The 14,619-nt window shown below is 35.2% G+C and overlaps 2 protein-coding genes across 2 annotated transcripts in view; both read right to left on the bottom strand.

Annotated features, from left to right (window-relative positions):
• LOC148069805 (ryanodine receptor 2-like) overlaps positions 1-6,097 on the bottom strand; it is a 78,855-nt gene extending 72,758 nt beyond the window's left edge. The window contains exons 1-3 of the mRNA XM_087803305.1: positions 6,023-6,097; positions 3,717-3,873; positions 3,481-3,645 (exon numbers count right to left, since the gene is read on the bottom strand). Coding sequence (XP_087659431.1) covers positions 3,481-3,645; positions 3,717-3,873; positions 6,023-6,093 — 393 coding nt within the window. The 5' untranslated portion in view covers positions 6,094-6,097. The remainder of the gene's footprint in view (positions 1-3,480; positions 3,646-3,716; positions 3,874-6,022) is intronic.
• On the bottom strand, positions 6,098-12,839 carry LOC148069806 (ryanodine receptor 2-like). Its single transcript, XM_087803306.1, has 8 exons — positions 12,792-12,839; positions 10,012-10,131; positions 8,629-8,724; positions 8,407-8,487; positions 7,081-7,159; positions 6,527-6,639; positions 6,337-6,451; positions 6,098-6,264 (listed from the first exon to the last, which is right to left on the bottom strand). Exons 1-8 carry the CDS (start codon positions 12,837-12,839, stop codon positions 6,098-6,100), a joined length of 819 nt encoding a protein of 272 aa, XP_087659432.1.
• Between the last annotated feature and the right edge of the window lie 1,780 nt (positions 12,840-14,619).

Raw genomic sequence — 14,619 nt, forward strand, 5'->3', positions numbered from 1 at the left:
TCAATATGGATCTCATTCTGCAGGAACTGAGAGGGTTCGACAGGAAAGTAAAACTCAATTTCAAGCTTAAAGAAGAAATAGTGAAGCTAAATACAAGGATGGAAGAATCAGACATATTTTTTCATTAAAAATTAAGATCAGTGGAAGGAAAACACAGGAATTTTTAAATGTATACTTGAAATAACGACAACAAAAAGCCAATGGACGTTGATATGTGGGAGCGACTTCAATATTAGAATTAACCCCAAAATGGACTCATCTAATGGCAAGTCAGACATAGGAAACATCAATAAAAAGTTCAACAATATTATGGAAGTGGGAATTATTGTCACTGGGAGAGAGTGGACCCAAAGAGTCGAGAATATACACATTACGGTAGTCAGAAGCTCATAATGTTTACTTTCGCATTGACTATTTCTTCATGTTTAAAAAACGATCTGCAAACGGGAAATAATTGTAAAATAATTTAACATTTAACAGGGTTTTAGAAAACAAAACAGTTCCCTCCTCATGGAGAGACGAATCATTTCTGTCATTCCCAAAGAAGGAAAATATACTATGGAATGTGGGAATTACTGCCCAGGGAATGTTTTTCACATTTATTTTAAACTGTTCACCCCCAATGCTAACAAAAATAATTGAACCAATATTACCTTAATTAATTCATGTGGACACCACAGGTTTGTTTGAAATAGACAAACGCAAGGTAGCATCAGAAGTGCATTACACATTATAAGATTAGCAGGAATCAACATTTGGAAACAGTAATACTAAGCCTGGATGCAGAAAGGGCGTTCAACTATGTAAGTTGATAATTTTCATATAAAGTTATGTCAAAATTTGGCTTTCATAAAACTATAATTGATATTTTTTCCTTATTGTACAAAAAACCTACTGCTAGAATTGAAATGAATGGGGCTTTAACAAAATCGTTTGTTCTGGAGAGAGGAACAAGACAGGGGTGTTGTGCGTCACCACTATTGTTTGCCATTTTCATTGAACCTTTGGGTCAATAGATAAGGCCAGATAAGGTCAGACATTGAAGGGGTCATGATGTCTATGGGGGAGCAAAAGCTTGCGTTGTTTGCTGATGATGTACTGTTGACCATAACACAACCGACTCAGACACTCCCCAAAGTGATGGAGACGCTAAAAGAATACAGTCTATTATCAGGCTACAAAATCAATATTGATAAAACCCAAGTTCTAACACTGAACTATAACACCATCAGAAATCAGGATTATGTATAATTGGAAATGGGAATAATTCATCAAATATTTAGGGGTTTTACTGCCTAGAGACTTGCTTAGACTGTATGACATCAACTATGGCCCTTTGAGTGAAATAATTAAGTTGGATTTACAAAGATGGGCAACTATACCTTATTTAAATCTTCGCTCAAGGATAGACTACATCATGATGAATGTTCTTCCACAAATCCTTTATCTTTTTCAATGTTTCCCGGTCAGAATTTCACCAAAACAATTTATAGGATGGAACAGATTAATTTTAAGATTAATGTGGAAGGAAAGAAACCCAGGGTCTGATATAAAACACTGCAATTGAGATAGAGAGCGGAGCACAGTTGAGGCCCCTGATCGGTTCAAATTCATATGCTGCAGGTTGGAAAATTTGGAAGATTGTAGTCCATTGGTGTTCCAATAAATGCTTGCATAACAGACCACAAGTTACAGGACGACCTCAAGGTTGCAGATCATACGTCTACAAGCATTTTTCTAAAATCTTAGCAAAAATCGGTCAAATCATGCCACCTAGGGGATTCCTCGAGGATCTTGAGGTGGTCTGCCTTTGACAGATTTTATGCCTATTAAAAAGGATGGCAGATTTAAGAATTGGATTTCAAAAGGTCTGCTAAAGTTTGAATTATAGAATTTAAATAAGAGAGAACTGTGACAAAATGTTAATTCCTGTCTGAGAAAAGTGTATAAAAAGTGTGTGGTTAGGGGTTTTACGGCCTTAAAACATGTATAATAATTACTTATTACACAGATTTTGTCTATTGCTGGTTATTTTTAAAACGTATGTCCAGTGATAAACAACGGGAACACTGTACTTACAAGTCAGAAATTACTCTAACCAAAATTTGGTGAATTTGGAAAAAGCCATGTGAAAAAGGATACTCATATCAGAGATACTCATTATTGGAGGCAGAAAATAGCAATAAAATAGTATATTAATTCTACAAAGGCATTCAACAATCTAAACAAGAGAACATATATAATAAGTAGCATTAGGAAAAAGATGGAGATATATTGATCACAAATGAGAGCTGGGAAAAAAATTGTCATCTACAACAAAAATTCAGGTATAATGGAACAAGTCATTGGCAAGTATTTTGAAGCTGCAGTGGGATCAAAGCTTTTTGGACAGAGATTCACACCCATATTCTTTTTCTAACACTATGTATGTTGAAATGTATCTAGTTGTGTGGGGGCTTCCTGAGGAGTTTTTTTGATATTTATTTATTTATTCCTGTTCCTTTATTCTTTTCTTTTCAAATATGTATTTTGTACTTAAATAAAAGGTTAAAATAAAAATGTCAAAGAAATAAAACTGACACCAAAGGAGTCAAGAACTTTTCAACAAAAGATCAATGTTCTTCACCTTGACATCAAGACAACAGGAACTACAACTTAAGCAGACACTTTTGGAGCCTCTTAAAACATAATTGTCCAGCCCCTGACTTGGTTCAAGTTGGTTTAGGTTGAACTTTTTGGTCTCTTACACAAGTTTGATCAAACATCAAATGGTTGCATTTATCTATCTTTTATAAAATGCATACAAATTATCAGGTGAAGAATTCTCAATTTTCTGTGACAAGCATAAAACAAATCCCATTTTTTGTAAATCTAAAAAGGTTTTATTTATTTTATCATTTATTTAAATGTTCACAATATTAAAATTACAACTTTAACAAGACATACAACTGTGTTGGATAAAAAGAGGTATAATATTATAAATAAATAAAAAACATTTGACCAGGAAACATTCTTTTTCCAACACTTTTTCTTGTTCTGTCGGCAGTTTTGGTTTGATATGTGCACTTGACAAGCATTTGAGGGGCTTTTTGAGGGCCCTGAGTTCTCCTGATAAAATATCATTATGCATGCTTATACCAACTGGATATTTTGACTGTCTTCATGCATTCATGATAACAGAAGGCCCAGTAACACTCTGATTTACATTTGTTTATCAATTAAAAGTTAACATATAATGTCATCCTTTTATTGTTAAGCCCTACATATAACGTTTATACAAACTGTGTTATTTATTTTCATATAAAAAGAAACATTTAAATACGACAACCGGCTTTTATTAAAATATAATATGAAAAATGTATGAAAAATGAAGGCCAAGAATGTAATTTTGCTGCTTTTCAACTTGTTTGTATACTTGTTTTCTTTTCAGAATATAAACCAGCTTTCAAATCTTGAATCAGTCAAGTAACAACAAATTACCTTCCGCTGAGAGACTCCCATGTGTGTGGCTGTGGAATTAACCGTCTGGTATGTAACCCACAACCCAGAGTCCACATGCTGGATGTAACAAATGGAGTCTCCATACTTGATCTCGGCCAAGCCCATGCCGTCGGCGTTGACCTTCAGGCCAGCGACCATTTTGTCCTTGATGAAGAGATTGTGGAAGTTTGAACAGGTGATAATGTTACAATATAAAAATATTTTAAAATCGGCACCTTTGCAGACTGGAAGCAGAAGGAGGTGGCGATGATGTCGGCTTTATCTTGATTGACCAACTGAAGACCTTTCTCCTCCGTGAGGCCTAGATACCTGCCGGTCGTGACGTGGCGGAGTCTGAAGGGATGCCTCCATCCAGTGTGTCTGTTGCTCCACCTGAGAAGATTCATGGATCATCGTGCGAAATGTCCGAGGGCCAGTTGTTTAAAGAGAATCTGGTTGAAGTTTGATTATCGGTTCGGATTTAATCTTGAAAATGGCTTGTAAAAACATAAAGAAGGATTCTGAAATAAGATTGAATTAGATCTTGTCCCTATGAAATAAACCACTTGAATAACAAAACATATATATATATATATTTTATATTATTCAATGTTTATATAATTAATCTTAAAAAAACCAATCAGAGATTAACCTTGATCATTCTTAATTTAGGTAACCATTGCTTACTTACTTAGGTTTTCGTGATTTGTTGTTCTATTTAGATCACTGGTAATCCATATTTGTTCATTTTATTAACGGTGTACCTGGATCAGAGTGATAAAGTCCAATGTTGCTCTGGAAAACCGGCATAGAGGTTTTACGGATTACTTGATCCTAGATTGCTAATAATGTGATTTTCAAATCGTTCTCACAGTTGAATCAGTCAAAACATGTCATGTTCATGAATATATGCATGAAGGTGTTTTACGCTGACATTCAAGCAAAAGATGAATAACGGGAACGTCAACATGTCACAGGTTTCCTCACTTTAGCAGCATGCAAAAAACGTGTGTGTGTGCGTGTGTATGTGTGTATGTGTGTATGTGTGTATGTGTGTATGTGTGTGCGTGTGTGTGTGTGTGTGTGTGTATGAATGGTTAAGGATTGTCTGCTGTCTACTAATAAAGCTGGCACTTTGTAAGGCAGCTCACTGGGTGGTTTCATTTGCTGTATTGTTCTGCTCTTGACCGTTTCACCTGTCAATTATCTTTACTCTGCTCTCAAGAGCACCAATGATTGTTACAATAAACAACAATTACATCAACATAATGAATCGACATCAATGAAGTAACAACAGAACATTTATTAACAATTAAATCAATAATTAGTTGAGTAAAGGAAAGGGATAAAAAAGGGGGAAAAACTTCTTTTTTTTAAAGGTCTCTCAGCTATTTTTTATTCTCCTGAGTCAATTAAGTAGAAAATCTTATACATGTTAACATATGACCAGGAGAGACTGAATCAAACAAAGTGTCCAAATCAATTACTTTTTAGTAACAATAAGACCATTATTGACACTTTATAAAGAATAGGCCACACCAGGGGCCACATAAACTGTCACTGTTGTTAGGGACCACAACAACAAAAAAAGGTACAATGAAAAATGTTTAAATAGGATAAAATAAACAAAAAGAGCTAAAATGTATTTTTACAATTCGTATTATAAATTTTATTTTAATCCAAATTGTTATAGAGCTATGGACAAATATAAACATGTGTTTATAGAGTTATTTCAGTTTTAAGGTGATTTATGAATTGTATTTACTTTTTTCTTTCATTTTTTCCATCAATTCTAGTTTTATTTTGTGGTTTCCTCCTGGCAGGTGATCATGTCTTGTTTTTATCCCTCAGTTCGGATGTTGTCAGCCTGCTTAGTTTACTCATGCAAGTATTTTTTTTTATCTTTTTAGTGTTTGCTCATGTGAATCCCATCTCCCTTGACATGCCCCTGCCTCCAGTTTTTGGATCTTTCTATTTTTGTTTTTATTCACTTGTGGAAAAATGTTTTAGATTATACACATTTTTGTTGATTTTATTCATTAAATGCGTTGAATGTCTTTTGTTTCCGAGACGGTTTCTGCTTCCAGTTTCTCGGATTTTCTGCACTGTGACATTTGTGTCTTTTAACTCATTCTTAGGGATTAGAAAAATTGACAAAATGGACAATTAAAAAAATTAAATCCTTTAAGAAAAGTATAAAGAGAAAAAACAACTCATAAATAAAACAATCAATTTATAGTTGAACTCTGACTGTTTTATGTAGCCCCCATAAAAGTCAAACGGTCACATTTACAGCAAGTCTATTTCGCTTTGTGTGAATTTTTGAAACACATAAGCCACACAGCGCTACACACTCTTCATGAATAAATTCTGATGCTTCTCTGAGTGGACAAGACTGTAATCTGATCAACTTTAGATTAAAATCCCAAACAGTGCTGAAACCAAAAATGGATGCACTCTGGGCAGGATGTAGAATGAACCGTGGAGACAATCATGATATTATTCGACATCATATCTGTCGTTCATTTCCTGTTCTACTTACACGACTCGTAGAATCTCCAGCCTCCACAGCGAGCGAGCATGACCAGCCACTGATCCACTCTCGTAATGCATTATCCTACATTAGGGATGAGAGTACAGGATACAGGATGTCACATGTAGCTGATATGTGATGGTATTTGACTGACCTCTGTTGCTCTTCATCGTGCGGCGAGAAGGGAATAGTAAGACATGTGTCACTGTGGCTGTGGAGCAGACGCAGTGTGTCGCCGCCCCTCAGGTAACCTACAAGCAGCACAAGAGAACAGGTTCAACGCAGATGAAGTATTCATGGTTATACTAAGAGGAAAAAGGGACCTTGTGCGACACAACTTCCGGAGCATATGGGAGCAACACTCCAGAGAGACTGATGAAAAGCTGCATTCACCACCAGTTGACTCCTGTTGTCTGAAGAGGAACCTGAAGACAAATGCTGAGATGTGACAGGAGGACAAGATCAGATGAGCAAAAAACAGTCGCAAAAAATGACCTCTTGACCCGAACTCACCAGATATCGTTCCGAGGACACGCTGACCAGAATGAGGTCATCTCCCACGCGAACTTTCTCGCCCTCTGACCTCTGTCTGGACGCTGGATGCACCGTCCACCAGCACATCTCTCCTGACACACAAACACAAAACACAAGTTAATGATCCAGTTTATTCAGTTCGATTCAAACCATCAACTTATGATGGCCTGTTTCAACTTTTATACGATCGTAAACTTATAGAATAACACTTAATTCTACATAATCAAACTATTTTCAATTATAATCAAACAATATTCAACTGTAATCAAACAAATTTCAACAATAATCAAACAAATTTCAACAATAATCAAACAAATTTCAACAATAATCATACAATTTTCAACTATAATCAAACAACAACTAGACAACAGAATTTCTCCTTCAATAAAGTATCTATCTATCAATCCATATAGCTTCAATTTTCAAGTGTCATATATCAATTTTGGACTTAAATCAATCACATGCTATCCGCTATCAAGTCTATAACAGGTTCTTGAATTTGGGATGAACAAAGCTTGAAGTGAAGTCAATACCTGCTTTATCCTCTTGTAGGCCGACATCAAAAGCAAGTTTATCAGCTGAAGACAAAGAGGTGGACAAGCAGCAGAGGAACTAAGAAAATAACACATATTTTAGGATTTTAAACGAAAGAAGCTGACACTTATATGACTGATTTGTGTGGAGGTATAGCAGTGCCTTGGAATGTTGAATGGTTGAAATTTGTATTTAAACTTTGTTTTAAATGCAATGAATTCATTTTGGAATAAACTGATTCAATTTCTATATTGATAATTGAATTAGAAAACTTGACTATTTTCCAAACTAAAAAATATGTGACATTGTCTGCGTGTTGCATGATTGGCTGATCAAGTAGCTCTGTACTCTTTTGCTATTTTCTTGTGGCACTATTATATAAATGTTATATTGAATGTAAAAGATTATAATTGAATAAATATTGAATTTAGAGAAAATGTATTGTTGCATTATTGGAATTAAAAATTCAGATTTGTTTGTAAAAGCATTCATTTGAACTTTTAAATATAGAAATGATTGAATTGAATCATTTAAAAAACAATAACACACTTAAGAAAAGGTTTTCAATTGAAAGAAATTAAGTCACAGTTGTTAAACAGTAAAGCTGCACGATATATCGAAAAAATATCGATATCGTGATTTTGGCATGTGCTATATGCATATCGAAAACATGTACAATAATTTATCATTTTTTATTGCATAGATCAAGCATTTCTTAAATGCTCACTTTGACCAATCAGTGTCACAGTCTGTAAAGTTGTCAATTTGTACTTCTACATCTCGTTGTCGTTATCGTCTACGTTTCTCTGTGAGCTATGCGGCGCAGCTTGCTAGGCTAGGTTGCTATCGCGCCGGCTGACTTATAGTATACAGTATATACACGGAAGTAAGACTAACTTATGAGTGTTACTCAAACACTAGTGATACAGTCACTCATCTCTTTCAACCGCATTTGCTAAAGCAACATATTTTAACAACTTTTCATCTCGTCTCAGTTTTCTTCTTATAAGATCGTAGAACTTCCAAACAAGTATAAACTTTTAAGTGTGCGTGTACAAGGAGGTGGGATTTATTAATGATTTGGTGACATCGCAAAGCGCCGGCAGCTCCTCTCTGATGTTGCTACAGTACTCGCTCATGCACGCGGCTACATTTTTAGGTGAAAGAAAAACATATCGCATTAATATCGATACTGCAAGACAAAAATATTGAATATTGCGCATATTTCCAATATCATGCAGCCCTATTAAACCGAAATGTTAATTAAAGAGTGAAATATTGTGACGTCACTGATATCCTTCCATAGATGATTCTGGTTGACTCACCATGCCACTATAAGAGTGCCGGAACAGAACAGCTTGACCGTAGAGAAGAGTACGACGACTGCCCCCAGTTTCATCCTGCAGCTTCGATGTGATATGAAATACGATGAGAAAGATGAAAGCATGAATGGAGACTGTTAGAGTCACAATGAAAGGATTAAAGCGTCACTCATCCACAGGGGTTTGTCACAGTAAAGACATTAAGGCAGCCATCACCTCGGCAGCCGAGTCCTGGCTGTGAGCGATGGTCTCCTGCAGAGCCCTCACAGAGAGACACTGGGCCAGGACAAAACCACACACAGACAAGTCTGGAGGTACGTTCTGTGGGGGAAGAGAGGGAGACATGAAGAAGTGACAACGAAAACATAGGCCTGGCTGTCGTGGGAGTGAATGCTTTGAACTTCTTCTTTCTTTTTTCTCTTTATGTTTAAAAGATTTTGACATGACATTTTTTTTTCTTTCATATCTGGGGAGAGTAGATTTTTGAAGGCAATGAATCTGAAGAGGTTAAAAAGAAAGAAAAGCTAATTGAAAGTGGACAAAAGGAAATAAATCATAGCTTCATGCTCGGTCCTGAAAAGGATAAGGTCACGGATGCTGCAGCTGGAATTTTCCACCGAACGTATCTCATATGTGTCAAGAATAAAAAGAGCAAAAAGTGTGGATTTCCTGACAGGCTTTTTACGCAATTCAGAAAAACGAGAAGGAATTATTTGCTTGTTTTAATAATATAGCGAACAAAATCATATTCGATTGATCTCTTCAAATCTTCGCTATGAGAGTCACAGAAACAATCTCAAGCCAGTTATTTCAAATCAATGCAATTCTTAGTACATGAGAACCTGAACTTTTCAGCAGTGGAGGATGATATTTTGACACTACAGGCTATAAATGACACTTTCGGAAGTTACTCTCAGAGGAAAAGTATCCAAATATGAGGAAATATGCTACTTTCTTGACTGCAATATCTGACTCTACTTATTTATGCACGTCAGGCTTGTCCTGCCAACATGATTGATTATCAGTCCATTCAGTGCAAGTCTTCTGAGTAAAGTTTGTACTTGTTTATGTTGAGCAAATCTGATGAAGGTAGATCTTTTGGACTTCATCTTTTAAAAAGTAGCTTGCGAACCGAATAGCTATGCAGCATCACAATATTTAGGTGCATCAACATTTTCTTCAACCTTTAACAATACGAGTTAAACTGGAATCTGTTTGGTGAAGGAGGACAAACATAGAGATAATAAAGATAATTTATTAATTATCAACAAAAAGAATATAAAAATCAGACTCATTCTTCCCGTTAGGTAAACATGTATATTTGTTTGGCCAGAGACTTGGACTGATAATACAAATATTTTGGCCCCTTTTGTGATAGAGTTTTACACAAGAGTATATATGCTGTATATTTTTTAGTTTTTTGGATTAATAAAAAAGGAGATTCCTTATAACATGTCTTTTATGGTTGACATTTGTTATTCAAAATATTGTTGCAGCTTTTATATGCAGACAATCCCTGATTATTATTCTGTCTTGTGTACAAACTATTCTCCTCCAAAACAAAACCAGGTTCATCTGGCAGAAGACTCAGGCAGACGTGGCTCCTACCTTGCAGTTTGAGGTGGATTGCAAGCTGCAAACTCTGTTGCCAAAACCCTCCACGGCCAGACACAGTTTCACATGTTCCTCCTGGGATGAGAAGGTGCTCTGCAGCACCACCTCGTCTCCCTGAGAGAGAAAACATGACACCGAGTTGTATTATTTGTATTCGCCATGAATATTGCAGATGTTGTTGATGTGCTGCTGCAGAACTTTCTATCTTATCTTCATTTCAATTCCAGCAGCACGGCAATCAGACCTCAGATCTATTTCAGGAACTTGTGAGAGGAAGGAATCATGTCTTATGTCCGAGTTGAGGAGCAACACCTCAGCACCCCCGACAGTGTACCACCATATTGGGAAGACACGGCGTCGACCGACCCCTGATTCAACCCTCTTGACACTCCTGCTATCATGTGTACGCTGCATTCACCAGGACACAACCACGTGACCCAGATACTGACATGAGTGGAAGAAATAGACCCGATGACAAGATAGTGCCATTATGACTTAAATATAGTGTTCCAAATGTTGCACTACTACAGGAGTATATCAGAATACTGAAAGAACTTAACATTTCCAACTTAACCATTTAATTTAATGAAGGCTGGTTTAATAGTGCTATATTTTTTATATTTCATTTAAAAGGCTACATTTTATTATTAAAATATTTTTGAATTACTAGAATTATAATATTAAACACAAGGTGTAAATAAAAGTAATGAATTGTGAATTTATTACAATAATTTAATTCAAATATAAATAAAAAAAACTTCAATAAAAAAATTAAAATTCAACCATTAAATATTGTGATGTCGCTGATGCACTTTCACACAGTAACTTCATAACCATCTTTTATTTGGAAAAATATTCTTAGATAGTGAAAATATACAGCAGAAGGCTTTTCAATGTAAAACCTGGCCAAAGGCCATTATGGGGCCCTTTGCCAGTTTCTGTGTGGCCCTAATGAGGTTAACCAATCTCTGTTGTTGTTTTTAAAATATGTACATACTCAATTATTATCTATTAGAATTTTTATAATAATCTGAAAAGATGTTTTCGTCACTTAAATAGAAACATTTTAATAGTCTTTATATAAACTCTTGTAAAATTTAATTGAACATAAAAATAAACCCTTTTGAAGCTACTGTATATTTATAATTTCAAAGATGGTACACATCTTTCTTTCATTGTTGTTACTTAGGTTTTGTTCTTATTTATTTTTTATTTATGAAGTAATGAAAAGGCATAAGGTCAGCAGAAAGTTATTTTTTGTTTCTTCTCTTTCAGATTTACATCTTTCTTGTAATATAGTGTTTTAATTAATCATGCAAAGGTCAAAAACTATTTCCAACCCTGTTAGAGCTTCGCGTGAGATCAAGAGTAAATGAGCTACCCACATACCGAGGACATGTAGGATGAAAGTGTTAATTGGAAAGTGGATACGTCAGATCATGTCTAAACTATCTAATGAAGATTTATTATTACGGTTCCTTTGCAAAATGTCAAAATAATCCATGATTGTATTGAATAAAAAATACAATACATAAAAATACATAAATATATATACACATTATATAAAAACGGTACCGCTAAGTAAAAAAAGATTATTCAACAGAATATTGTCACGAACATCTTTACTGTAAATTTGTTTTATTTTATAAGCAACATTTCTTCTTTCACTTAATTTAAATGTCAAATATTGTGTTTTTAGTTCTACTACAAAGTTAAGCAGACACAGCAGACCTCCTTTGCATCCATGTTTGATGAAAACAAACTTGAAATCTTACGATGTTGTCCATTTCTGTTTTCAAAAGTATGTGTGTCTCTTTGGTGTTTATCTAAATGTCTGAAGGCAATTGTTGCAACATTGTTGTCTCTCAAAGTTACATTTTCTTGACACATTCATGGGGTTTCCTTTTATGATCTGAGATAAAAAGATCATGACCATTTACAGGTGTCTTTCCTCCTGTTCACAATCACCCAATAGTCAATCCTTTATGTTTATCTTTAACCTAATAAGCACAGATTTTAACATTTAAGTGCCTATTTTTAGGGAATGCAGAGTGAAACACTTAAGAAGGGATTTGTGGTGTTTTATAAAAATGATGAGCAATAAAGATATCTAGGGATTCATTATTTTTCTTTCTGGTTTTAGAAAGAGAAAAACAAAAAAAATTGGTGTTTTAACAATCTTTTCCTGGACTTTTTAGCCTTAGAATTGTACTCTTACTATCCGTTTTCCACAGACATTTCAAACTTTAATTAAAAAAAAAACGCACAGCTTCCCAAAAAACATCCCTGTAGAAGTTTATACAAATTGCTTTTGTTATCTTTAGATGCAGCATCTCTTTAAACCCACAGAGACACTTTTTATTTGACGTTTCTTTATCAAAACCAACAGATAAGCAGCTGTGAGAACAAGTGCTCCCTGATCCCGTCTTAAATGCCATGTTAGGTGTTCTATGAGGGGGAACACCACAAACTGTGGACAATAAATCAAGAATAATGTGTGAAACTTGAAGGTTCAGTCAAAGAAAAATCTATAAAGATTCTGTAAATGAAACATCTGAAAATGTATAACATTCATTTATTAAAACATAGACATTCGGGGTTTAAGTAATATAAAATTAATTTGGATATTTTTTATAACCTAAAATAAAGAGTTAAAATGAATGAGAACTAGCTTGCTGTTGTAGCGTTCCTTGACAACTTTAGCTGACTGTCAAACTTTTTAAAGAGATTTAATTCAGTTAAATCATCACTAAGTCCAACAATGAGTGACTCACCGTGCGTAGGAACAGGTGTTCGTCCTCAACGTCGCCACTTTCAGACATTATTGCCACATTTAACGAGTCATCCTGAAACTTGTTGAGACTTAGGGAGAATGATGGAGAGTTGGCGGAGGCGTCGCGTTGTGCTGCGGTCCAGAGGAAGGCGGAGTGATCTGAAGAACGAGACGCGCTTTGACGCGTTTAAAACTTTCTCTTCTTTAAAAGTTTTATTTTTTCTTGTACGACTTTAATACAAAGTGCAATCAAAAACACATTCAAATTATAATTATCATATTTGTTTTACGGTTGCAGATAAAAAAAAATTGGAAAAAAAAATTAAAATCTTAATCTGAATAGCAAAATTTCTTTTAACTTTCGAATACAATATAAAACAAAATTGAAATGTTATGTTACATCATATTTTATACATTAACTCTAACTTTACCCTATTTAATTTTACAATATTAAATCAAAAAACATATTTTAACTTTTAAAAACAATGTCCACTTATCATTTCACTTTAGAATAATACTTTCTAAATTTTATTTAGCCCTTTTCATGTTTATAGTTATAAATAAACATTATTTTAGTAACGATACATTTGAGAGATTAAAACTAGATTTACTAGACTTAATGGACTCTGCTGACCTACTCTATACCTTTATCTTTTCTCCCACTGTATCCTCCCTCACTCTTTCTATCTGTCTACCCCCCCAGGCATATTAACTTTTTTTTTATTGCCTGCTTCAGAATTGGTCCACTTTTTGACCAAAAGAGAGAAGAAACACTAAAGGTAAAACAGGCTGGATCGCTCGTATGTCTTCGCTGGTGAGGAGCTTACACACCTTTACCTGAAACTTTTCTTTCCAATGTCCACTCACTCTGTAACAAGATGGATGAGCTGACGCTGATGATGAAAAAATACACAGACTTTTCTTCTTCTTCTTCTTCTTGCGCTTTGTGCTTCACAGAGGCTTCACTCAGGGATCGTGTCCAGGGAAAACCCAAGTGTGGTGAGGAAAACTTAGATTTGGTTTAATGAAGCTGTGGAGGAGCTGCACACCTATTTGGAGACCACAGACTGGGAGGTATTCAGAGCTGCTTCAGCTCACAGGAGTGGAGACAATAACTGCTACAAGGAGCTGAATTGAAATGAAAGCACAATTGACTCCCGGTGTGGAAAGGGCTGAAGAAATGAACCAACTACTATCCTAGAGACCCCCAAGCTCTGAACAATCTGACCCTTGCTCAAAGCTTGAATACGAACTACTGCCCGTTTGACTGTCCATCTGCATGTAGTCCACAGACAGCTCAGGAAGCTCAAGCCTAGACCAAGCTCTAGACCTGGCCCTCCACTTTATTCTGCAGCATCTGGACTCCAGAAAGATTGTCGATTGTCAGACAGTTGTCCCGAGCCTCAGATGTTGGCTCTTGTCCGATGCAAAGTCTATGATCCAACTCCAGAGGGAGTCCGGCTCGTTTAGCCCACCGATGCTAGTGCAGTTTTAAACTGCGATAATTAAGTCCAGACCATTCTCTCCTCCCCTCTGCAATCAGACTCATTAACACAAACCTATTTTAAACATCCAATTTGTAATTTGTAAATGTTATTGTATTATATTATTTTTTTTATTCTATAATGTTTGATGGTGATGTTGCACAGTGGACCTAAACAAATTCCTAATTAGTGGACTCTCTCCACTAATAATGGCACAAATAAAGAATTCTGATTCTGATAACTTTGTTCATAACACACTTATAATAAAATTGAATAAAGCTCAATAAAAAAGAACAAAGCGCAGGATGACACAATCTAAACATAAAGGACATAGATCAAATAAAA

This window comes from Callionymus lyra, chromosome 11 (assembly GCF_982586985.1).
Source record: "Callionymus lyra chromosome 11, fCalLyr1.hap1.1, whole genome shotgun sequence".
Taxonomy (NCBI): Eukaryota; Metazoa; Chordata; class Actinopteri; order Syngnathiformes; family Callionymidae; genus Callionymus; species Callionymus lyra.

What these genes read in the sequence shown, in the direction of transcription:
- LOC148069806 (XM_087803306.1), bottom strand. Translation starts at nt 12,839, where the DNA reads ATGTCTGAAAGTGGCGACGTTGAGGACGAACACCTGTTCCTACGCACG. An exon ending in AACACCTGTTCCTACGCACG is followed by an intron (nt 10,132 to 12,791) that starts GTGAGTCACTCA and finishes TTTCTCTCTCAG; the next exon opens with GGAGACGAGGTGGTGCTGCA. An exon ending in CCTACAAGAGGATAAAGCAG is followed by an intron (nt 6,640 to 7,080) that starts GTATTGACTTCA and finishes TTTGTGTGTCAG; the next exon opens with GAGAGATGTGCTGGTGGACG.